Here is a 25255-nt window from a genome sequence, read left to right as displayed (position 1 = left end):
CCATCTGCAAGCCAAGGAGGTAGCCCTCGCCAGAAACAGAATGGGTCAGAACCCGACCTCGCACTTCTAGCCTCCAGAACTGTGAGAAAATAGATTTCTGTTGTTTAAGCCACCCAGTCTATGAAATTTTCTTATGGCAGCCTGAGCTCCCTAATACAGTAAGCATAGTTTTAACTTTATAAGAAACTGTCAAAGTGTTTTCCAAAGTAGTTGCATCATTTTGCATTCTCTCTAGCAGTGCACAAGCGTTTCCATTGCTCTGCACGTTCATGATATTTTCAGGGTTTTAAAAAAGCCATTCTAATGGGGATGTGGCATATTATTTCCTTGTGATTTTCATTTCCATTTCTGAAGGCTAGTGAAGTTGGGCATCTTTTCATGTGCTTCTTTTTCATCCACATATTTTCTTTGGTAAATTGTCTGTTCAAATCTTTCACTATATTGTAAATTAGGTTATTTATTTTCTTATTTTAAAATTTTGAGAGTTCTTCACATATCCTGGTTAGTAATTCTTTATCACATATAGCATTTACAAATAATTTAACCTAGTTTGTGGCTTGTCTTTTCACTTTCTTTTTCTTTTTTTTGGAGACAGAGTCTCACTCTTTTGCCCTGGTTACAGTGTCGTGGTGTCAGCCTAGCTCACAGCAACCTCAAACTCCTGGGCTTAAGCAATCCTTCTGCCTCGGCCTCCCGAGCAGCTGCGACTACAGGGATGTGCCACCATGCCTGGCTAATTTTTTCTATATATTTTTAGTTGTCCAGCTAATTTCTTTCTATTTTTATTAGAGACCGGGTCTTGCTCTTGCTCAGGCTGGTCTCGAACTCCTGACCTCAAGCGATCCTCCCGCCTTGGCCTCCCAGAGCGGTAGGAATACAAGCGTGAGCCACCACGCCCGGCCAGTTTTTTCACTTTCTTAACAGTATTTTTCTTTTCTTTTCTTTTCTTTTTCCTACTGAAACTGACAAGGTATCTCAACAGTATTTTCAAAGAAAAATGTTTTTATTTTTTCTGACATCTAATTTGTAATTTTAAAAAAATTTATGGATCATTCTTTTGTTGATGTACCTACACAATCTTTGCCTACCCCAGGATTGCAAAGATTTACTTCTATGTTTTCTCCTAGAAATTTATAGTTTTAAGTTTTACATTTATGTTTATGACCCATTTGGAGTTAATTTTGTATATGGTATGAGGTAAGGATCTTTTTAATGGTTTTCAATATGACTGTTTAATTGTTGCATTACTATCTGTTGAAGAGATTATTTTCCCCCATTGACTTGCTTTGGCACCTTTATCCAAAATCAGTTCACCATATCTTAGTGGCTCTATTTCTTAGCTTTGCTGAGTTCCATTGTTCTACATCTGTATGCTGTGGTCAAAACTATTGTAACTTTATATTGAGTCTTGAAATTAGGTAATATGAATCAGTCAACTTGGTTTCTTTCTCAAAATTGTTTTGGTATTCTAGTTCATTTGCCTTTCCATATACATTTTAAAATCAACTTGTCAATTTCCAGAGAAAAAAATCTCTTCAAGTGTTTTGATTTGACTTGTGATAAGTCTATTCATTATTTTGAGAGCAGTTGACTTCTTACCAATACTAATTCTTGCAATCCGTAAACATTTTACGTCTTTCCATTGATTTAGGTCTTCATTTTCTTTTTTCAAAAATCTTTTGTAGTTTTCAGCATACTATCCACACATTTTGTTATATTTCATTTTTTAATGATTTTTGAGATATCTCAAAAATGACTTCTAATTGCTCTTTGCTGATATGTATAGATATATGACTGATTTTTGAGAGTGGAATTTATATCCTGTGACCTTGCTAACCTGAGTTCCAGGATATTTTTGGTTGTGCTTGTTTGTTTGTTTCTGTCTTTTCTTGTGTGTATTCCTTAGGATTTTCTACATAGCAGGTCGTGTCTTCTACACACAGGGTAGCTTTATTTTTTTTTTTCTTTTCGATCTGTATACCTTTTACTTTTTTTCTTGCCTCATTGCACTGGTGAGGACTTCTAGTACAATGTTCAATAGGAGTGGTGAGAGTGTACATCTTTGTGTTGTTCTGAATCTCGGTGGGGGAAGCGTTTGGTCTTTCACCATTAATTATGACAATAGCTCTGGGGTTTTTGTAAAGGCACCATATCAGGTTGAAGAACTTCCCTTTGATTTGGAATTTACTGAGAATTTTCACAGTAATTGATTTTTTAATTTTTTCAAATGCTTTTTTTCATTGATTAATAGGATTGTATTGTTTCTATTCTTTTTTTTCTTTTTTAGAGACATGGTCTCACTGTTTCACCCAGGCTATAGTATGGTGGCGTGATCATAGCTCACTGTAACCTTGAACTCCTGGGCTTAAGGGATCCTCCTGAGTAGCTGGGACTACCGATGCACACTATCACACTGGCTAATTAAAAAAATTTTTTTTCAGCCTTTTTCTTCATCAAGCACTCCCTGATTGTTAAAATTGTCTGATCAGGATCCAGAGTTCTGAAATGAAGGATTATAATTTGTTTTTCTCCTTTACTGGTTGTTTGGTAGAGAAACAAACTTCTAGATTCCTATGTCTCCATTTTGCATCTGGGTCTATTTCTGAACTTTCTCTTTTAATCTCCTGAGGTTTTTGACTAATCACTGGTTTGATCACGATAGTTTTATGGTATGTTTAATATCTAGTATGGCTAGTTCTCCCCTTGTTTTTATTCTTTATCAGCAGTTTCTTAGCTATATTGACATATGTCTTTTTCTTTACAATTTTAGTACAAACTTTTATGACTCCAGATAAAAAACTTTGCTGGTATTTTACTGCTTACAGCTTCTAAACTAGTGGAAAAATAGGGAAACTGACATCTTTGTAATGTTGAGTTAAATGACTTAAGGACAAGGAATATATTCCCTTGTTCGATTCTACTTATATGTGTTTTACACTTCCTAGAGGTTTTTAACATTAATTGTTAACTTTATTCTTAACTGTTTTATGTTTCACACTTTATTATAAATGGGGTTTCCTTTGCCATTCTATCTTACAACTAGTTATTTTATATATATATATATATATATATATATATATATATATATATATATAAAGGCTATCAAATACTATTTGTTAATTTACATTCTGGTAATTTCCTGAATTCTTCCATTTGTTTGATTCAGTTTTACTATTGTTCCTCAAAGAATCTGCAAGTGTACCATCCTATCATCTGTATATAAAGATAGTTTTGCTCCTTATTTTCCAATTCTATTTGTCTAATTGCTTTGGTTTACACCTTAGGTTAATACTACATAAGATCAGAGATAGTGGACATCTTGACCTTCTTACTGATTTTAGTGAGAATGTTTTTAGTGTTTCTTCATTAAGTAAAATGCTGGCTTTAGAATTGAAGTATGTGTATTTTAACATGTTAAGGCAATATCCATAAATTCCTATTTTTCTTATGGAAAATTGGTTCAGATTTTGTGTCAAATTTATAGATTAATTCTAGGAGAATTGAGCTTTACAATATTAAGGCTTTTTCATCCAAATATATAGTTTGACATTTTATTTATTCAAAGTTTCTTCAATGTACACATATAGGGATTTGTGATTTTCTTGATATCAACACTGTCATCTACTTTTTCAGTTCTTATTAGAATTTTTAAACTCAAAGTTTTAAAACTTGAGGTATAATTTACGTAAGGGAAAATTTATTCTTTCTGGTGTACATTTGTATGAGTTGTGACAAATATATACAGTAGCGTAACCACAACAACAACCAAGATCATGAACACTTCCACCTCTTCTTAAAATTCCATTTTCCCCTTTGCAGTCGACGCTTCTTTCAACCCCACCTCTTGGCTGATTTCCAATGTTCTTCCCACTTTTTACATTCCATGAATTGCACTGGGAGATGTGAAGAGTGAATCTTTATTTCAACATGCACTAAGTTGAAGCTGAACTTTTCTCCCTAAGTTTTGTTTGGTTTCTGGAGAGTTGTCTCCAAATGGTGAATTAGTTCTGGGTGGGACTTGACTTTGGGGAAGAGGGAGAGGTGCATTCTGGGAGCCCCAGCTGCGGGAGAGCTGGTCTCTGACGGTCCAACCTGTCTGCTAAATGACACATCTGGAGGGCTTAGATGTGGCTTAGACAGAGACCAAGGCAGATGCCTGCCATGATGCTTCTTTTTAATTTGTAATGGATTTAGGTTGTACAAGTGCCTCCAGGTTAGGGAGCTGTGACCACAGCAACTTACCTGTTAAACTCAGTAACAACACAGTGCCTGTCCCACAGCAAACCTTAGAAAAAATATTTGTTTCTTGAGTAACTATTGAGTTGATTAAAAGTAGGAACTCACGACATCCTCCTTCATAGCACTACTCCATAGTCCCTACCTCAGAAAATACCCACGGGCCTCTGCAGTACAGCATTTGGGCACATTTCCTCTCTCTGCCTTCATAGCTCTCATTTGAGCGGATTCTCAGAGTATGAGAAAAGGAGTAAGAGATGGCCCTCAGCCACCAGGCAGTTAAGCATCCTAGGGAGTTGAACCGCCTGAGGCTCATGCAGAAATAATTAGCACGTAAACTTCATCCAAGGCCAGGGCTGGGAGCAAGAGACACCCTTTTGTCTTTCTACCCATTCCATGCTGCCAAATGTTTGGGGGTTTCCTCTCCCTCTTCAAGCAGGCCTTCCAGTTTGGTGTATGTTGAATTCTACTCTGAGATCAACCCCAGGGAGGCTGTGGATAGAGCACAGAGACTGATTATCCCCCTGACTGTGTACCCTCTAGTAAGTGCACTGCCACGCCTCCATTCCTATCCTCCTCAAACCCGGCTCTTGATAACAGGTTGAGGAAAAGAGTGATTGACCAATGAATTCCATATTCTGAATCATAACTCTTTCCATTCAGCCCTACTGCTTCTCTAGATCCCAGACTCAGTGAGGTCATACTGTGAAATCTTTCCAAATCCTGGAGTAACCTAGTTGGGACTTCAGTTCCACCAATTTCCCCTTGCATCGCTATGGTTTTTGGTATCTAGGAATGTTCACTTCTCAATCTCCCATTCAGCTTTGCTTACCACATCATCACTGATTCTTTCACTCATGTTTATTGAAGAGTAATAAAAACTGAACTGAACATTGTAGGTAGGACACAAAGTGTGAACTGTGGTACTTGTTCAAAATGAGCCCATAATGTAACAATGAGGAGGAGATGTATGTGAAGATATGTGTAGTGCAAGGAAGAATATGATGACACCAAATGGGTCATATAAATTTACACACCAACATATAGTCTATTATATTTCAAGCCACCTCTTAAATGAAACTAACAGTCCAAAAAGTGCATCAACTTTATCAGGTTACTTCAAGTACCCACTGACATTAGGATGCATTCCTTTGGTGACTCACATGCCCCAACTGGAGAAGCACAATACTGAGTGCTTCATGCACATCAGTTGAATATAATTAGAAAACAGAGAGAGTGAAATGCAAAATTATTAGAGTTTTTAAAAAGGAAGGGATTCTTTCATCGATGGAAGGATCAGAGAAAGAAAGAAGGAACACATGATTGATACCTGCAGCAATATGGATTAATCTCAAAGGGTCTATGTTGAATGAAGAAAGAGTGAAAAGATTATACACATTATGATTCCTTCTATATGACATTATGGAAAAGGCAGAACTCTAAGTGTAGGGAACACACCAATGACTGCCAGCAGTTATGAATGGAGGAAGACTTTCACTATAAGGGGGGAGCATTGGGGAATATTTTGAGGTGACAGAACTGCTCTGTATCCTGATAATTATGGCGGTTACATGAACCTATATATGTCTTAAAACTCAGAAGTATACAACCCCCTTGAGATCAATTTTACTGTATGCAAATTACAAAAAAATAAAAATAACAACAACAAAAAGAAAATCATTGGATCTCTTTGAGCAAATGATCAGGACCATCCTAGCCCTAATATTAATTCTGTAGCCTTGAGCAAGTTAATCTCTCTAGTGATTCAATTTCCTCCTCCTATAAATTGGGAATATTTTTGATCTCACGTCATGAGGTTGTGTGAGAGTTAAGTAAGATAACGCAGAAATAGTCCTTAATATATTAACAGTATTCAGTAAGTGTCAGCTCTTATTTTATTTAATATTATGCACAATAAGATAATTGGGGTGATATGGGTGAAACTTCAGTTGCTATATGTGGCTCTCAGTTGGCATATGCAATTTCCAAACAATTTTTGTGACTGGTATCTTATAACATTGCTAGATCGACCCTTAAAAATGCAATGAGGTGTCACTTTGTATCAATCACCTAATTGCACCTGGGCCTCAGTCTAGTTTTATCTGTATCTGAGGGTCCTAAGATTAGCTCATTATATGGATAAGGGATAAATGCTTTTATGATGCATGAGTGCTCATCAGCCTCATATTCACAAACATGATCATGATCACACATCACTAATTAGTCATGGGTGGGTTTTGCAGCTATTGGGCCCCAGTCTCTCTGTTCTCAGTTCTCTCAATTCTAAAATTTACCAATTGTAGAATCATGACAAAACTGGTCTCCTAAAAGTTAGTTTCCTTAGGGCTCCCTTCATGTCATGATTCCGGAGGCTGTAGATGAAGGGATTGAGCAGTGGTGTCAACACTGTCAAGATGACAGTGGCCACCGTGTCCTGAACTGAGTAGGAGGATGAAGGGCGCATATAGACCCCCAGGACTGCCCCATAGAACAGGGACACCACAGTGAGGTGGGATCCACATGTGGACAGGGCTTTCCTTATCCCACGGACAGATGGCGACTTCAGTACAGTGGAGAAGATGTAAGCATATGAAACAATGATACATGTAAATGGCGTCAGAAATATCAATCCACTCACAGTGAAGACCATCAGATCATTGATAAAGGTATCAGAACACGAGAGCTTTAGAATAGCCTCAGGGTCACAGAAGAAGTGGTGCACAGCATTGTTGGAACAAAATGTGAGTTGGACCATGAGAATAGTGTGTAGAAGAGCATGCAGGTGTGTAATGACCCACGACATGGCCACCAGAAGGACACAGAGTTTGGGCCTCATGCTCATGGTGTAGTGGAGCGGGCAACAGATGGCTACATAGCGGTCATAGGCCATCACACTCAGGAGGAAGCCATCCATGTTGCCGAAAGCGATGAAGAAGTAGATCTGGGTCATACATCCCACGTAAGAGATAGACTTGCTTCCCAACATGTGATTCACCAGCATCTTGGGGATGGTGACTGATGAAAAGCAGATGTCAACACAGGAGAGGTTGGCCAAGAAGAAGTACATGGGCGTATGGAGATGGCTGTCACAGCTGACGGCCAATATGATGAGCATGTTCCCAGTGATGATGACCAGATACATCCACAAGAACAACCCAAAGAAAACCTCTTCCTGCTCTGGCTGCCCAGAGAGTCCCAGGAGAAGGAATTCTGTGGCTCTAGTCTGGTTGTTTCTGTCCATGTCTGTGGAGGGGGGGGGGGGGAATGTGATTAGAAGAAAGATCTAGTTTATTGGGCTCCATCCATTGTTTAGAGATTGCCATTTTTAAGGACACCAGATCCAAGGTTTATTAATATCATTTCAAATATAAAATTACATGACCCTGGTGATAACATGTCATCATTTGAGCAAAATTTTATGGTGGAGTTTTTGTTTTGTTTGAGAGTTAATCCATGTTAGATAATTCCATGGAGTTAGTTTTACTGACATCAGTAGCTGGTTCATTTTCATAATGTTTAATTATGTTTGACTACATACAGTTTAATTTATACTCAGCTAACATTTACTAAACAGCTAGTATGTACAAATTACTTTCACATACATTCTTTCTGTTTATCCTATGAGTGATGAATAAGTACCAGAGACTCAGAGTTTAGGTGACATTCCCCAACCGACATGATCCATAACATTTAGCAGTCCTAAAAGAGAAAAAACCCTTTCTTTACATTCCTCCCTCGTTTCGATTCCAGATTTTGATTAGCTACCATTTGTTGGTTAACCTAGTGCCAGGCACTGTGCTCTTGCTTGATGTGCATTTTCTGATTTTATCCATATGAAAATCTGCCAGGTAGATATAAGTAGCTTCGTTTAGCAGAAGGAAAAAGTAAAAACAAAGACATTTAGAAATTTGTTCAAGGTCATAAATTCCTTTACCTTGATGAAGTGTTATTTTATACAACTCCCTCAAATTCCTTCTAGGTCTCTTACATTTTGCCAGGATTTTACTGCTCGTAGGCTTTGAAGGATCTCCCTGATGGTTCGTCCTCAACAACCTAGGAACTGCACAGCATCAAAACGTCCTTGTTGGCTTGGTTGAGCTAAGCATGCTGGTGAGGTTTCTATGTGCAGGGTTCTGCTAAGAGACTTCTTTTCCGCCTTATGCTAGACAAAATAAGAAAATCAGTTAGGTTTAGGACCCAGTATTATTTTTAGAAGGGAAAGAAGAGATTTATAGAGAGCAAAATCACGGGATATGTCTAAACCATAATGCCAGCATTTAGAAATCAATACTATTTCAAAACATTGTGGTTTCAGTAATCCTTAAAGAGGTCACAGTGTTTAAAGGGGCGTGGGTTAGGGAAAAACAAGAATTCACAGTGTTTGGATAATAAACAAGAATTCACAGTGTTTGGAGAATAGACAAGAGAGGAGATGGCATTTCTGGTGAGGGCAAAGGCCCAGGCCCCTCAACTTGCTTCGGGCGGAAGGTGGTATAGACGGTACTTTTAGGAGACGGGTTGTAGGATGTAGATCATCTGGCGACAGCGAAGAGTCCTGGCATCTTGAGAGTTGAACGGCAAAACCCGTGTAAAATCGGTAAGATCTGAAGTCATTTTCTCACAAATTATAGCACAGATTACGTGGTGGCAAGAGGGTCCTAGGCTGTGTCCAGTTTTACCGAAGGCGGGTGCTCCCGGGAGAGGCTGATTCACGTGGAAGGTGGGACTTGGGGCTAGGCGTGGCATCAGGGGAAACGCTCAGCAGTATTTGTGCGCCTCTGTCCTTGCACCCCGAAGAGCAGACCCGAAGAGCCTGGTCTTAATCCCCCATAACGGCAATGGCAGCGGAAGGGGAAAGCGCTAGAGCGGGCTGGCAGTGGGTTTTCCTCCCGTCTGTGAACGGCGGGTAAGTTGAAGACACAGGGAAACTAGCTGTGAGTACTGCGGACTCAGCGGCGGGAGGGCCGCCGCGTCACCGTCGGCCGCTTCCCGTCGGCGTCTGCCGGATGGGCCGGCCCCGCGAGGCCGCCGCCCTCTCCCGTCCTCGGGTCAGCGCGCTGAGGACCGAGGCAGGAGAGAGCCGTGGTTGTGGGGAAAGCCGAGGCCTCCCGTCACAGCCCCGGGAGAGGAAAGAGGGCTGCCTGCCCCCAGCTCCGCGGGAGGAGAGCTCTGCGCAATCCCTGCGAAGACGGGAGGCGCTCGCACGGCGGGGACGCCGCCGCCCGGTTCTCTGGCGTCAAGGACGTCCCTGAGCCGACGGACTTCTGGACCCGACGTCGTCTTCTCCGAGCGGAGAAGAGGGAGAAGAGCCGAGGGGAGCTGGCGGAGAAGCCCCGCGCGCTGGCAGGGCCGCCACGGGGGCGCGGGCCGGGGGCCCCGCGGGAGGCGCCTGGCCCGACACGTCCGGCCGCCCCGAGGCAGAGGGGACCGTGAGGAACCGGGAACCGCCGCGACGCGCCGCGCCCTGCGGCACAGACGCCCTTGGCGCGGGGCTCTCAGGGCGGGCTGAGTGACCCCGGGTCTGCCACCTCACGGCCCCTCCCGGAGAGGGGCTCCCGGACAGCGCTCTGCGGGGAGTGCTCGGAGAGGAGCCCGGACTCCTGCCACGGCCAGCCGGGGACGCCGGCAGGCCCGGACGGCGGGAGAGGAGGGCAGCTTCCCCACGCGGCGGAGGGCAGTCGGCGCCTCCCGGTGCCCCTCCTCGGCCCCACTCGGAGACGGGCTCCAGAGGAGGAAAGCGGGCAGGTGCCCGAGGCTCAAGCCGTGTCCCCGCCACCCCATCCTGCAGCCAGGAAACACCGGGAGAGGGGCAGGAGGGTCTGACGTTTGCGGATGTTTCTGACTGAGACCGATTTTATAATGCATGATGCTGAAAACGCTGCGTCTGGCCAGGACATTTTTTTTTTTATGAAAGCTGCCAGTGATTAGTTACTAGGAAACAAATGCTATTATTTCATGGTTTAAACCCCAACACATTGAGATTCCCGGTGAGTGGGTCACATTGTAAATGCCTCTTACTCCGAGTGGACACTCACCACCCAGCCTCTGGACTTGGCTTCAACTTACCACACGGCTTCCTCAGAGGGAGAGAGTGCAATGACCTTCGGGTGCTACAACTTAGCCATGTTGAGGGCTGCTGTCCTGCTTTCATCTCTTGTGAGTCTGTCGCCGAGTGACTGTGGCGAGACATCGGACATATCTGCAGCATTGAGCGTTCATGTTCCTGCACCTGGAAACTAAGGCTGCTCAGGCCCTGGACCCGGCCCAAGCCAGCACCCCTCCGTGCGGCTCCGCGTGGCATCCAAGTAGCCTCCCCTGGGGCAGCTTCCTTACGTGGTCACAGGCCACAGTGGATGAACACGGGGAAGCATGTGGCACAAAGGTGGAGTTTAGGGGTGGAATGGAGGGCCATGGAGGTCTGAGAGAATCCGTCTTTGGGCTGGGGGAAGAGTGGCTCTTGGCTCTGAGCTTCTGGCCAAGCTCTTTAGGAGCCTGCAGTCACCGATCCTAGCACCACAAGCCCCCTGGTCTCCTTGCCTTTCCACTGCTCCCCTTTCTGTTGCCTCCGTGGCCACGTGCTCGCCTCTTCCGCAGAGGACGGCACATCCTGCTCGGGAGAAGCTCGCACGAGGCAGACCAAGAGATGCTCCCTGCTCTGCATTGTGGTTAGATGCAAAGGGATTTAGTGGGTCTCTTTTCCCAAATGTCGGTCTCTGCGCCTGTGTCCATGCGGATCTGTCTGTGGCGGGGTGTGACTGTGCCCTCACTGGCTCTCCCAGCCCTTCTTACCTGGCTGCTGTCAGATACTTTCAGGGAATCCCCATCTCTGTAGACTCCGCATTGGACCCTGGATGGTGGGAATTTCACAGCTGGGGCTGGGGATCGAGGGACCTGTTCTCGCTGGAGGACAGCTAGCATGAGACCCTGTGGCTCTCCCGGGCCAGGCTTGGATGATTGGGAGCAAATTAATAGGTTCGTCCATCCCTGGACATCGGGATTTCCACAGGGATCAGGGCAGGACTAGTTGCCAAGTTTGGGTGACCCTAGGGTTGATTCCCCACAGCTCCTCATTAGACACACACACTAAATATGCTTTGTTCCTGTGTCTCTGGGCTGAGAGATATGTCAGGGTAAGGGGAACTCATTTTAGGGCATAGACTTGTTGCTTGAGCTTGGACACTCAATTTTTCTGTGTTTGTCCATCAAAGCAATAAGGAGAGGCAGGAAAGAAAAGTTCATGAGTTCCAAAATTCTAATAGTCCATTAATCTATGATTCCATAATATATTCAGTATGTATTCATTTTTATCAAATATATTTATAAAATTGATTCATTCCTATGTGAATATTTATTTATAAAAGTTTTTTCTGGGACCAAGATCTGAGAAGCATGTAATAAGTTAGTGTCATGGTGCCATCAGCCAGGCATGCTGATATGAACAAAACCTAAGATTCTGTCAACCAAACTAATCTTTGACTTCTGTGTGTTACCCCAGGATCCAGACGGGCTCTGCCAAAGGAAGGGCTCCTGGTCATGGAATGCTCTTCCCAGAAGCTGTACCCCTGGCCTTGACCCCTGCCAGTTTGCTCAGACTCAGTTAATTTTACCTTTGAGACATTTCCTATCCCCAGGAAAAGCCTGGGTCTTTAGAGCTGCCTCCTTGGGCTTCTTACTGCCAGGAGCCACTACTCTGGCCATTCTCCTCCTTTGGAAGTCCGGGTGCTGCCCATTGACCTGAGCTCTCTTCAGTGCCTTTGATACATGGCTGACTCTGTTCAGTCACCCAGGACCAATCTGCTCCAAGGGGCTATTCCTGTATCAGGTCCTCCCTCACCCTGAGTCTCCTCTGCTTCCTATTGCCTTAAGGACATCTCATGCCCATGTCATAGACAGAACATACCTGGCTGGACCCGTGCCCTGTGCCCAGAACTGACCTGAAGCAAAATTGTGAAACTGGTGAAATTGGCTCCCAGTGCTTCACAGCCACTCTGTTCTGCGCACTCTGCTCCTGCACTGACTCCCTTTTCTATAATCATTAGGACTCCAGGATCTTGCACTCTTTCTTCTTTCAAATATTAATATAAAGTTCAATTTGATTGTTTATACTAAGAAAGTAATGACTAAGAGCAGAACCTCAATTCAGTGTTTTAATCTCTATAATAGTTACTCTATCCCTGACATAGGAAATCAGAGGCACCACCTACAGATGGTGGCCTATGGACTGGGGCTAGGGAATACTGAGTGGGGGGGGGTGGAGTGTGTGCCCATGTAAATATGCCATTATGGACCAGACACAGTGGCTCACACCTATAATCCTAGCACTCTGGGAGGCCGAGGCAGGAGGATAGCTTGAGGTCAGGAGTTTGAGATCAGCCTGAGCAAGAGCAAGATCCCATCTCTACAAAAAATTGAACAATTAGCAAGACATGGTGGTGCACACCTGTAGTCCCAGCTACTCAGGGAGCTGAGGCAGGAGGATCTCTTGAGCCCAGAAGTTCAAGGTTATAGTGATCTCTGATTGAGCCACTGCACTCCAGCCTGGGCAGTAGAGTGAGACCCTGTCTAAAAATAAATAAATAAGTTGTATATATGTGCCTTTGGGTGTTGAGTGTGTGAGTGTTTGTTTCTAAGTGTCTATTTGTGTATCATACACAAAGCAAAAATCTAAAAGAACACAAATGTGAAATTGGACACAGATGTGTTAGATAAAAGCAAAAATTAAAGAACAAGGGTAGCATATTAATTACAGATAAAGAAGTAATTAAGTCAACCAAAAGCATGAATCATAAGGTAATATATTACAAATAAAGGAAAAATTCATAGAACTTAATAATAGTAGGCCTGGCACAGTGGCTCACACCTGTAATCCTAGCACTTTGGGAAGCTAAGGCAGGAGGATCACCTGAGGCCAGGAGGATCACTTGAATCCAGGGGTTTGAGGTTGCAGTGAGCTATGATTGAGCCCACTGCACTCTAGCCTGGACAACAGAGTGAGACCCTGTCTCAAAAAAAAAAAAAAGCTTAATAATACTTATGAAACTTCAAACAAAAAACAATGTAACAATAAATTACATAAGACAAAGGTTCAAAAAAATTTTTAAGGGCTTGATTAAATCAGTATCTTAATAACAGGCTTTACTGTACACTTTCCAGAATTTGATGAAGTAGTTAATGAAAAATATAGAAGAGATTTTGTTTATACAATGAAAAAATATATACATATAGATATATTTGCACACTGCAAATCCATTATGTGTGTGTGTGTGTGTGTGTGTGTGTGTGTGTATATATATATATATATATATATATACTTCTTTTTATTTTTTATTTATTTATTTTTTTGATACAAGATCTTATTCTGTTACCTGGGCTAGAGTGCAGTGGTGTCATCATAGCTCAAGCTCCTGGGCTCAAGTGATCCACCTGCCTCAGGCCCCCGAGTAGCTGGGACTACAGGTATGCACCACCGCACCCAGCTAATCTTTCTATTTTTCTGTAGAGGGAGTTTCACTCTTGCTCAGGCTGATCTCAATCTCCTGGCCTCAAGAAATCTTCCTACGTTGGCCTCCTAGAAGTATTAGGATTACAGGCATGAGCCACCGTGCCTGAACTTCTTTTTTAATTAAAAAAAATTTATTGATATGTAATAGTTGTACACTTGGGGGGGTACATATGATATTTTGACACAATTATACAGTATATAATGATCAAATCATTCTCTTTTCTTTGTGTTGGGAACACTATAATTCTCTTCTAGCTATTTTAAAATATGCAATAAATTATTAACTATAATTTTCCACTCTATTGAATACTAGAAGTTATTCCCACTATCTATTGTAATTTTGTATCCATTAACCAACTTCTCTTCATCCCCCCTCCCCACTCCCTTCCCCAGCCACCATTCTACTATCTACCTCCATGAGATCCACTTTTTTATCTCCCACATGTGAGTAACAACATGCAATATTGTCTTTCTGTACCAGGCTTATTTCAGTTAACATCATGACCTCTAGCTACCCATGTTACCACCAATGACAGGATTTCATTCTTTTTTATGTGAATAATATTCTATTGTGTGTATACACTAAATTTTCTTTATCCAATTATCTGTTGATGGGCACTGAGGTTAATTCCATATCTTGGCCATTGTGAATAGTGCTGCAATAAACATGAGAGTGCTGATATCTCTTCGATATACTGATTTCCTTTCTTTTGGATATATACCCAGCATTGGGATTGCTGGATCATATGGCATTTTTAATTTTAGTTTTTTGAGGAACCTCCATATATTGTTTTCCATAGTGGCTGTACTAATTTACATTACCACCAACAATGAAGTGTTCCCTTTCTCTGCATCCTTGCCAGCATTTGTTATTTTTGTCTTTTTGATAATAGCCATTTTAACTGGGGTGAGATGACATCTCAGTGTGGTTTTGATTTGCATTTCCCTGATGATTAATGATGTTGAGCATTTTTTCATATACCTGTTGGCCATTTATGTGTCTTTTGAGAAATATCTATTTAGGTCTTTTGCCCACTTTTTAATCAGATTATTTGTTTTTTGCTATTGAGTTGTTTGAATTCCTCATGTATTCCAGTTATTAATCCCTTGTTTGGATGGATACTTTGCAAATATTTTCTTCCATCCTGTGGGTAGTCTCTTCGCTTTGTGGATTGCTTTCTTTGCTGTGCAGAAGCTTTGTAGCTTAATGCAATCCCATTTGTCTATTTTCACTTTTGTTGCCTGTACTTTTGAGGTCTTACCCAAATAATCTTTGTCCAGACCAATGTCCTGTAGCATTTCCCCAATGTTTTCTTCTAGGAGTTTCATAATTTTGGGTCTTACATTTAAATCTTTCATCCATTTTGAGTTGATTTTTTATATGGTGAAAAATGGGGATCTGGCCTTTCTGCCTGTGGACGCTGCCAAGGAAGCATCGTTAAAGTCTCTCTTCCCACTGCTGGCATGTCTAAGTCAGAGTCTCCTAAAGAGCCTGAACAGCTGCGGAAGCTCTTCATCAGAGGGTTGAGCTTTGAATCCACTGACAGGAGTCTGAAGAGCCATTTTGAGCAAAGGGGAACACTCAGGGACTGGGTGGTAATGAGAGACCCAAACACCAAGCGAGCGCTATGGGGGCTTTGGGTTTGTCATGTACGCCACCGTGGAGAAGGCGGGCACAGCAACCAATGCACAGCCACACAAGGTGGATGGAAGAGTTGTGGAACCAAAGAGACCTGTCTCCAGAGAAAAGTCTCAAAGGCCAGATACCCACTTACCTGTGAAAAAGATGTTTGTTGGTGGCATTAAAGAAGATACTGAAGAACAGCACCTAAGAGACTATTTTGAACAGTATGGGAAAACTGAAGTGACTGAAATCATGACTGACAGAGGCAGTGGCAAGAAGAGCAGCCGTAACTTTTGATGACCATGATTCTGTGGATAAGACTGTCATTCAGAAATACCATACTGTGAATGGCCACAACTGTCAAGTAAGGAAAGCACTGTCGAAGCAAGAGATGGTCAGTGCTTCATCCAAAGAGGTTGAAGTGGTTCTGGAAACTTTGGTGGTGGTTGAGGAGGTGGCTTTGGTGGGAATGACACCTTTGGCCATGGAGGAAACTTCAGTGGTTGAGGTGGCTTTGGTGGCAGCCATGGTGGTGATGGATACGGTGGCAGTGGGGATGGCTACAATGGATTTGGTAATGATGGAAGCAGTTTTGGGGGTGGTGGAAGCTACAATGATATTGGCAATTGCAACAATCAGTCTTCAAATTTTGGACCTATGAAGGGAGGAAATTTTGGCGGCAGAAGCTTTGGAGGCCATTACTTTGCCAAACCACAAAACCAAGGTGGCTACGGTGGTTCTAGGAGCAGCCTAGCTATGGCAGTGGCAGAAGATTTTAATTACTCCCAGGAAACAAAGCTTATCAGGAGAGGAGAGCCAGAGAAGTGGCAGAGAAGCTACAGGTTACAACAGATTTGTGAACTCAGCCAAGCACAGTGGTGGCAGGGCCTAGCTGCTACAGAGAAGATGTGTTTTAGACAATACTCATGTGTTGGGCAAAAAACTCAAGGACTGGATTTGTGACTAATTGTATAACAGGTTATTTTAGTTTCTGGTCTGTGGAAAGTGTAAAGCATGCCAACAAAGGGTTTTAATGTAGTTTTTTTTTGCACCCATGCTATTGATTGCTAAATGTAATAGTCTGATCATGACACTGAATAAATGTGTCTTTTAAAAAAAAAGAAAAGAAAAGAAGAAAGAAAAATGGGCATCTGGTTTCATTCCTCTGCATGTGGATATTCAGTTTTCCCAGCATCGTTTATTAAAGAGACTGTCCTGGCTGGGTGTGGTGGCCCACACCTGAAATCCCAGCACTCTGGGAGGCCAAAGTGAGAGAATCACTTGAGGCCAGGAGTGCAAGACCAGCCTGGGAAATACAGTGAGACCTCATCACTGCAAAAATAAAAAATACAAACAAATTAACTGGGCATAGTGGTGAGCACCTGTTGTTCCAGCTACTTGGGAGGCTGAGCCAGGAAGATCACTTGAGCCCAGGATTTTGAGGCTGCAGTGAGCTATGATCACACCACTGCATTCCAGCCTGGGTGACAGAGAGAGACTCCATCTCAGAAAAAAAAAAAAAAAAAGAAAGAAAAGAAAAAGAAAAGGGAAAGGGAAAAGGAAAGGGAAGAAAAAGAAAAAGAAAAGACTGTCCTTTCCCTAATATATGTTCTTGGTGCCTTTGTCAAAAATGAATTGGCTGCACGTGAGTGGATTTTTATTTCTGGTTCTCTATCTGTTTCATTGGTCTATGGGTCTGCTTTTATGCCAGTATCATGCTGTTTTGATTACTAGTGCTTTGTAGTGTACATATTTTTCTTTTATGCCCAAGAAAAAATTACAAATACTGGCCATTTTCTTGGTTACAACAAAAAAAGTTTTTTCCTGCCCCTTCCCCCAACAAAAACTTTAATCGAGTCCCCAGATATTTATTTCATGGGGTACATTTCTCTTACAGCCTCTTATCACAAAGCCAAAAATTAGAAATCACAAATCAAAATATAAAAAGAAATGTCCAGTTGGTAAAATTAAAAACTGTTTTCCATAATACCCATATCAAAAATAAAATTAAAACCAAATGATTTATAAATTAAAGAAAACTTAATATAAAAACCTATGGTAAAATAACCTTAAACGCTTGTATTATTAATGAAGAAATATAAAAAATAAGTAAATCAATCATCTCCATTTTAAGTTACTTTTGTCAAATATGTTAACATGGCTTTAAAAAGTCAAATAAATCTTTAAGTGGAAAATCCAGTCCTCCTATCCTTTGTCCCTCCACCCGTGAGTCCCACTTCCCAGTGTAAAAATTTTCACATATTTCTAAATAATATGCCTTAATGCTATTTTGTGATCATCAGCTTGCAATGGTATAATATCTATTCTGTTCCCACCGTGGCAGGCAATGTGTAAAACCTTCACCACTCCATTTCCTCTCCCTGACAATTTTGGGGTAAGTCACTTTTTATTATCGACATTCTGGCTCTGTTATTTGTTGCTAGGCCAAATGGTGTACTACTGTTACTTTTTTCCTTGTACAACTTATAAATGTTCCTGAAGTTAATAGTTGCCTATTTTTTTATCTACCTAATATTTATGCCTTTATCCTTCCCATAATCAAAAATTAATTTTTCAAGGCTTTTGAGTCATAAGTGATACACAGTAAGCATCACCATTTACATGTACACTTTGACAACTTTTGATAATTGTGTACAGTCACGTAACTACCATTACACTCAAGATGCACAATAGTTTTCTTGTTTCCCTTTGCAGTGGGGAAGATCCCTCCCACTGATCTGCTTTCTTCTACTATAGTTCTGTCTATATAAATTTGATATAAGTGGAATGACACAGTATGTGATCTTTTGCATTTGATTTCATTCACTTAACACAATGTCTTTTGAGATTCATCTATGTTGTTGATGTGTTACTAATTTATTGGTTTTATTAACATTGTGTTCCTTTATTGCTGAGTAGTATTCCATAGTAAGGAGATCCACAATTTTTATGTCAGTTTAACAGTTGATGGAAATTTGGGTTGTTTCCAATTTGGAGTTCCTATATATTTAATATAATAATGTATGCATATCTGTATATATGCATGTAATGTGTGATATATACATGTACATTTCTGCATGTCTGTGTGTGAGCATATATTTTCATTTTTCTTGGAATGCGATTGCTGGATCACATGATAAATGTATTTTTAACTTTATAAGATACTACAATACCATTTTGCAAAAATAACTATCATTTTGGGATACTATCAGCACTATATGAGCATTGCAACTCCTCCTCCTACTAATACTCAGTATTGTCAGTCTTTAGAATATTAGAAATTCTACTGATTAATATCTCATTGTGGTTTTAACTTGCATTTTCCTGATGACTAATGGTGCTAAGCATCTTGTACTTATTGCCCATTCATTTATCTTCTTTTGTGAAGTATATGTTCAAATATTCTGCCCATTTTTATTGGGGTACTTGTTTTCTCATTTTTGAGTCATGAGAATTCTCAATATATTCTGATTCAAACCTTTTGTCAGATATAAGTTGTGCAAATATTTTTTTCCAGTTTGTGGCTTGCCTTTTTTTTTTTTAAAGACAGAGTCTCGCTCTGTCTCCCTGGGTAGAGTGCAGTGGTGTCATCATATCTCAATACAACCTCAAACTCCTGGGCTCAAGCGATCCTCCTGCCTCAGCCACCCGAATAGCTGGGACTACAGGCAAAGGCCACCATGCCCTGCTAGTTTTTCTATTTTTTGTAGAGACAGGGTATCACTTTTGCTCAGGCTGGTCTTGAACTCCTGGCCCCAAGTCCTGCTCTGTCTCCCAGGCTGGAGTGCAGTGGCCTCATCACAGCTCACTGCAGCCTTCAACTCCTGAGCTCTAGTGATCCTCCTAAAGTGCCAGGATTACAGGTGTGAGCCACTGAGACCGGCCCATTTTTGTTGTCTTAACTGTGCCTTATGATGAAAACATTTAATTTTGATGAAGCTCATCTTATCACTTTTTCCCCTTTAGAGTTTTGCTTTTTATGTCCTGTTTATAAAACTTTTGCCAATATCAGTGTCAGAAAGATTTTATATCATGTTTTCTTCTACTGGTTTAATAGAATTTGTCCTTGTATTAAGTCTATGATTCATTTCCAGTGAATGTTTGAGTATGGTGTGAGGTAAGGATTAGAGTTCATTTTTGTTTATACAGATAACCAGTCATTCCAGCATCATCTGTTGAAAAGACTTCCGTTTCCATATTGAATTATGTTGGCATCTTTGTTGAAAATTAAGTTACCATGTAAGTGTAGGTCTATTTCTGTGATTTCTATTGCATTCCACCCATCTATATATCTATCCTACACCAATACCACACTGTCTTGATTACTGAAGCTTTATGTTAAATGTTAAAATCAAGTAGTGTCAGTGATCTGATCTTGCTCTTATTTTTTGAGATTGTCTTGGTTATTTTAGGTCCTTTGCCTTTCAATATAAACTTTCAAATCATCTTAACGATTTCTTCAAAAATGCCTGTTAGGATTTTGATTTGGATTGTATTGAATCTATAGAGCAATTTGGGGAGAATTAATTTATTTCCAAGTATTTTACTTTTTAATGTTATTGTAAATTGAATATGTTTTGGTTTTATTTTCTAATTGTTTTATTTTCTAACATATAGAAACACAATTGATATTTGTATATTGACCTTGTACTCTAAAATTAACTTATTAATTCCAGCAACATTTTTATAGATTCCATCTTACTTTCAACGTACATAAACATGTGCAGTAAAGGGTCAGCAAACTTTTACCATAAGAAGCCAGATTGTAAATATTTCAGGTATTTCAGAGCTCTGTTGAGACTATGCAACTCTGCCATGGTAGCATGGAAGCAGCCATAGGCAATAAATGATCATATATATATATATATGTATTAAATGATCATGTATAGATATATAAAATCCAGGAGTCCGTTTGCTCAAGGCTTCTCGGGCGTGGCTCTGGGTAAAAATATTTTATAAATTCTACATAAAATAAAAATCCAATAAACATTTTTAAAAAAACAGGTGGAGGGCTGGATTTTGCTCATAGGCTGTAATTTGCCTACCCTTGTTCTCTAGTTTTATATAAATGAAATCACACAATATATATTTTATTGTCTGGTTTCTTTCACTTAGTGTAATTATTTTGAGATTCATCCATGCTTTAGCTTAGTTCATTCCTTTGTATTGCTGAGTAGTAGTCCCTCAACTTGTTCATACATTCACTTGTTCATGAACATTTGTTTTGTCTGTTAAAAATAAAGCTGCTATGAACATTCAAGGACAAGACTTTGAATGTATACTTTCATTTCTCTTGGATAAATAACTAGAAGAAGAATGACTGGATCATATGGTAGGTGAATATTTTACATTTTAAGAAACTGCCAAACTCTCCTCCAAAGTGGTTACATTGTATATCTTTCTTGGTGAATTATCTGTCCAAATTTTTTACACTTTAAAAAATTGGGTCATTTGTTTTTGTATTCTTAAATTTGTGTATTCTAGATATATGTTTTTATCAGGTATATGAATTAACAGACAAATGTCCTTATCAGATGTGTGATTTTCAAATATGTTTTGCCGTGCATAGCTTTTTTTTTTTTTTTGAGACAGGGTCTCACTCAGCTCCCTGGGGTAGAGTGAAGTGGCGTCAGCCTAGCTCACAGCAACCTTTAACTCCTGGGCTCAAGCAATCCTACTGCCTCAGCCTCCTGAGTAGCTGGTACTACAGGCATCCACCACCATGCCCGGCTAATTTTTTCTATTTTTAGTAGAGATAGTATCTCCCTCTTGCTCAGGCTGGTCTCGAACTCTTGACCTCAAGTGATCCTCCCACCTCGGCCTCCCAGAGTGCTAGGATTACAGGCATGGGCCACTGAGCCAGGCCTCACTTGTCTTTTAATTCACTTAATAGTGTCTTTTGAAGAGAAGTTTTAAATTTTAATGAGGACCAATTTATCAGTTTGTTTTTTTATGGATGGTGCTTTTATTGTCATATATGTAGATCCATTTCTGGATTCTATTCATTTCCATTGATATGCCATTTATATTGATAGCAGTACCATCTGTCTTGATAGGGTAAGTCCTTTAAATTTGACCTTTTTCAAAGTTGTTTAAGCTATGCTAAGTTCTTTGCATTGTCATATAACTTTAAAATCAGTTTGCCAATTTCTGTGGAGAAGTCTGCTGATATATTGATTGGGATTGCCTAGAATTTTATCAATTTAGGGAGAATTGGCAGCTTAACAATATTTAGACTCCTGACCTAAGAGCAGGCACATTTCTTCATTTTTCAAGAGTCTTCTTTAATTTCTCTTATCAATCTTATTTTTTAGTTTTCATTGTACAGGATGTTCACAGCTTTTTTTCAGCATTAACACTAAATATTTTATATTTACATTGTATTGCAAATGCTATTGGTTTTCAATTTGAATTCATTTGTTGCCGTATGTTTAATTTTAAAATACTGATCTGAACCCTGAAACTTTGCTAAACTCCCTAATCAGCTCTAGTAGGTCCATAATTCCATCAGAATTGCTACATAGATGATTATGTTGTCTGCAAACAAAGACAATTTTACTTCTTGCTTTCCGATCCAGTTGTCTTTTATTTCTTTTTATTGCTTCATTGCACTGGCTAAAAACTGCAGTACAATACTGAATAAAAGTGGTGAGAGCAGACATACTTGTCTTCCTAATCTCAGAGGGAGAGCAATCACTCTTTCAACATTAAGTATGACGGTTGTAACTTTTTCATATATGGCTTTTATCAGGTTGAGAAAATTTCCTTCTTTTTCTATTTTGCTGAATGGTTTTTATCAGGACTGTGTGTTGAATTTATCTATTGCTTTTTCTATATGTCTGCTGGGATGATCACATGGTTTTCCTTTTTTAATTGCTAATGCAGTCAGTTACATGGATTGATTTTCTAATGTTAATCCAAACTTGCATTCTTGGGATAAAGCCCACTTGATCATGATGTATTATCTAATCTAAATATTTTTAGATTTGATTTTCTAAAATTTTGTTTAGGATAGTTGAACCTATATTCACAAAGCATATTGGTATGTTATTTTCTTTTCTTATAATATCTCATAAAATAAATTAGGAAATATTCACACCTTTTCCATTTTCTGAAAGAATTGATGTAGGATTTTATTATATATACAGTATTTCATAAAGGTTAGATAGAATTGACCAGTGAAGCCATCTGGATCTAAAGTTTTCTCTGTGAGAAGATTTTAAACTATAAACTCAATTTATTAATTAGATATAGGGTTATTTCGGTCCCCCTTCTGGGATTCCAGCTGACTATATGTTCACAAATTATTGTCCTCTGTAGCACATATCTTTAAGTCAACAGGTAGAGTACACCAAAAGACCCCCAGGATGGCCATTGAGTTCCCCAAACTTGTCTTTCTTAGGACAAAATTAGAAAACCATGGTCCCAAAATTAAACAACCTGAATGTGAAGCATACTTCGATTTGTATCTCGAAGCTCCTAAGCACATTCAGGGTTATAAAATTGCCTCCTTACAGGGTTCTGTTGTAAAATTAGCTTAGACAAACAGTTGAGGAAGAGCAACAAGGCCTCAGGGAGGGGCCTAGGATCTCTCTTCTCTGGAAGAGCCTCCCTTCTCTTTCCTCTGTCCCTCCTCACTATGCCCTGGCTGCACTGCCTTTGCCTCTGATTCCTCAGCTCCCGCTACGCTGAGCCTGGTCCTGTGCAAACCTGTCCCTGTAAAGTTAAACTTACTGATGATTCCTCTAAACCCTAAATTTCTTTTGTCCCTTGGAACAAGGCTGAATTTCAAGCCATTGCCAAGGAATTCCCAAAGGTTACTGAAGACCCTCACAGGTTTGCTGATGAACTCAACATAGTAATTCAGGCTGATGGGCCATGCTTCTCCGACCTGTGCCAGTCGGTTCCCACAAGTGGTGAAGGCCGGCTCGATGCTGCGTGGCCAAGCTGCCTCAATCCTGAGGAAGATTTGGGCAAAAACACCCCCAAAGACTGTGAAGAAGCCCAAGGCATGGCAACAGATATTCCACAAGGCTATTTTCAAGGCTTTATTTTCAAGGCTTTTCCTACAACCTTAGACTGACATAAAATCCAGGCCTGTAACCAAGAACCTAACAAGCCAGTTTATGACTATTACAGACAGCTCCTGTCTGACTATTACAGACAGGTTGTGTTTAAAGAAAATTCTGGATTACCCATGGATGTTGAATCTACTCAGCTAGCCTTTAATTCTGTTTGTGAATGGCCTTTCTAGAGAACTTTCCCAGCTTGTTGAAAGGGCCTGCATGGAGTGGGAAACTATGCCCACTTCTTATCAAGTTATTAATAATTTGGCAAATGAGCTTGCCTGTGCACTTGAGGACACCAGTGAAAAGAAAACCACTAAAATTCTTAATCTCCAAGTACAGCAGACGGAGGCTCCCAGAGGTCACACTTGGCAGAACCCCCTGAGCTGCACCACTGCTGTGAGAAGCCAGGGTGCTGGGAAAGAGATGGCCTCAAAAGACAGAGAGAACCTCTTTCTCAGCTCTTCCTTCCTCCTCCTCCACCTGGAGACCACTCTCAAGGAAAGGGCTCTGAGGATTTATAGGGACTCTTCCCAGTTTTCCCACTTAATCATCTGGGGGAAACCACCCTTCCAATTAGCAACGAGGTTTTAACCGTGCTCACAGACATTGGAGCAGCTATCAGTCCTCGGAGTAACAAAGAGACACAAATGGTGGGAGTGTCCAACAAGCCTCCAACTGCTGTCTTTTTCACAGCCCATTCCTTTCAACCTTGGCCTTCTCCAGGACACCCACCCCTTTGTGCTCATTAGTTCTGCCCCCATCCACCTCCTTAGATGTGATTTTCTGGAAAACTACCATGCTGGAATTTCTTTTTCCTGAAAGGGGAAATAATTTTAGGATTTGACAAACCAAACTGTGCTGACTTGACCTTGGAGTTCACTGATTCCCCCAAATCCCTCATTTGTTATGTCATTCTCTGCTCAGAAAACAAAAATAATGCCACTCCTTCACTGCTGAATCAAATATCTGTCTCTTTACAGGCAAAATCATCCACCGATGTTGGCAAAATTCACAGTGTACCTCCTATTAAAATCCAGATCAAGCCATCAAAACCCCTGTCTAATAGTAAACAGTATCCACTAAACCAGATGGCATTACAAAGTATCAAATCTGTTATAGAAGAACATGAAAAATAGGGCTTTGTTATTTCGTGAATTTGTCTTCGTAATACTCTGATTAGACCTATTACAAAACCAAAGAACTGTGAGTGAAGATTTGTTCAGGACCTCGAGCAACAGGCCATGTTGTTATTCTAAGACATCCAATGGTTCCAAATCCCGGTACTTTTGTTAAACTTTATACCCATTGATAGCAGGTCTTTCACAGTCGATGATCTGTGTGGTGCATTCTTCAGTATTCCAGTGGATTAGGGACACCAATATCTTTTTGCCTTTACTGGGGAAGGCCAACAATTCACCTGCGCAGTAATGCTCCAGGGTTTTACTGAAAGCCTCTCCTACTGTTCCCAAATTTTAAAGGCAGACTTAGGGGATGTGGCTTTTCCCCAGGACTCCACTTTACTACAACATTTAGATGACCTCCTTCTGCGCTCTCCTCCGCAGGGAGCCTGTGGGAAAGACCGTGCACATCTGCTAAAGCCACTGGCTTCTGAAGGGCATGAAGTCTCCAAAGAAAAACTGCAACTAGTAAAAGCTCAGGTGAAATATTTGGACCATTTAATTTCAGAGAATTGGATTGCATTTAGATCCAGACCAACTTCAAAGCATTTTGCAGTTTCCTCAGCCAAAAACCAAACGCTAACTCCATGGGTTTCTTGGACTTGCTGGTTATAGTTGTAACTGGATCTGCAACTTTTCTCTTTCT

At 40.7% G+C, this 25255-nt stretch overlaps 1 protein-coding gene and 1 pseudogene across 1 annotated transcript; one reads left to right on the top strand and one right to left on the bottom strand.

Annotated features, from left to right (window-relative positions):
* Positions 1 to 6541: 6541 nt before the first annotated feature.
* On the bottom strand, positions 6542 to 7477 carry LOC123623620 (olfactory receptor 1361-like). The gene has a single exon (XM_045530950.1). It carries the CDS (start codon positions 7475 to 7477, stop codon positions 6542 to 6544), a length of 936 nt encoding a protein of 311 aa, XP_045386906.1.
* Positions 7478 to 15202: 7725 nt separating this feature from the next.
* Positions 15203 to 16141, top strand: LOC123623426 (annotated as a pseudogene).
* Positions 16142 to 25255: the final 9114 nt, after the last annotated feature.

Source organism: Lemur catta, chromosome 18 (assembly GCF_020740605.2).
Source record: "Lemur catta isolate mLemCat1 chromosome 18, mLemCat1.pri, whole genome shotgun sequence".
NCBI classification, from domain to species: domain Eukaryota; kingdom Metazoa; phylum Chordata; class Mammalia; order Primates; family Lemuridae; genus Lemur; species Lemur catta.
Note: the sequence above shows the minus strand (reverse complement) of the source record. Positions and strands in the feature narration are given on the sequence as shown.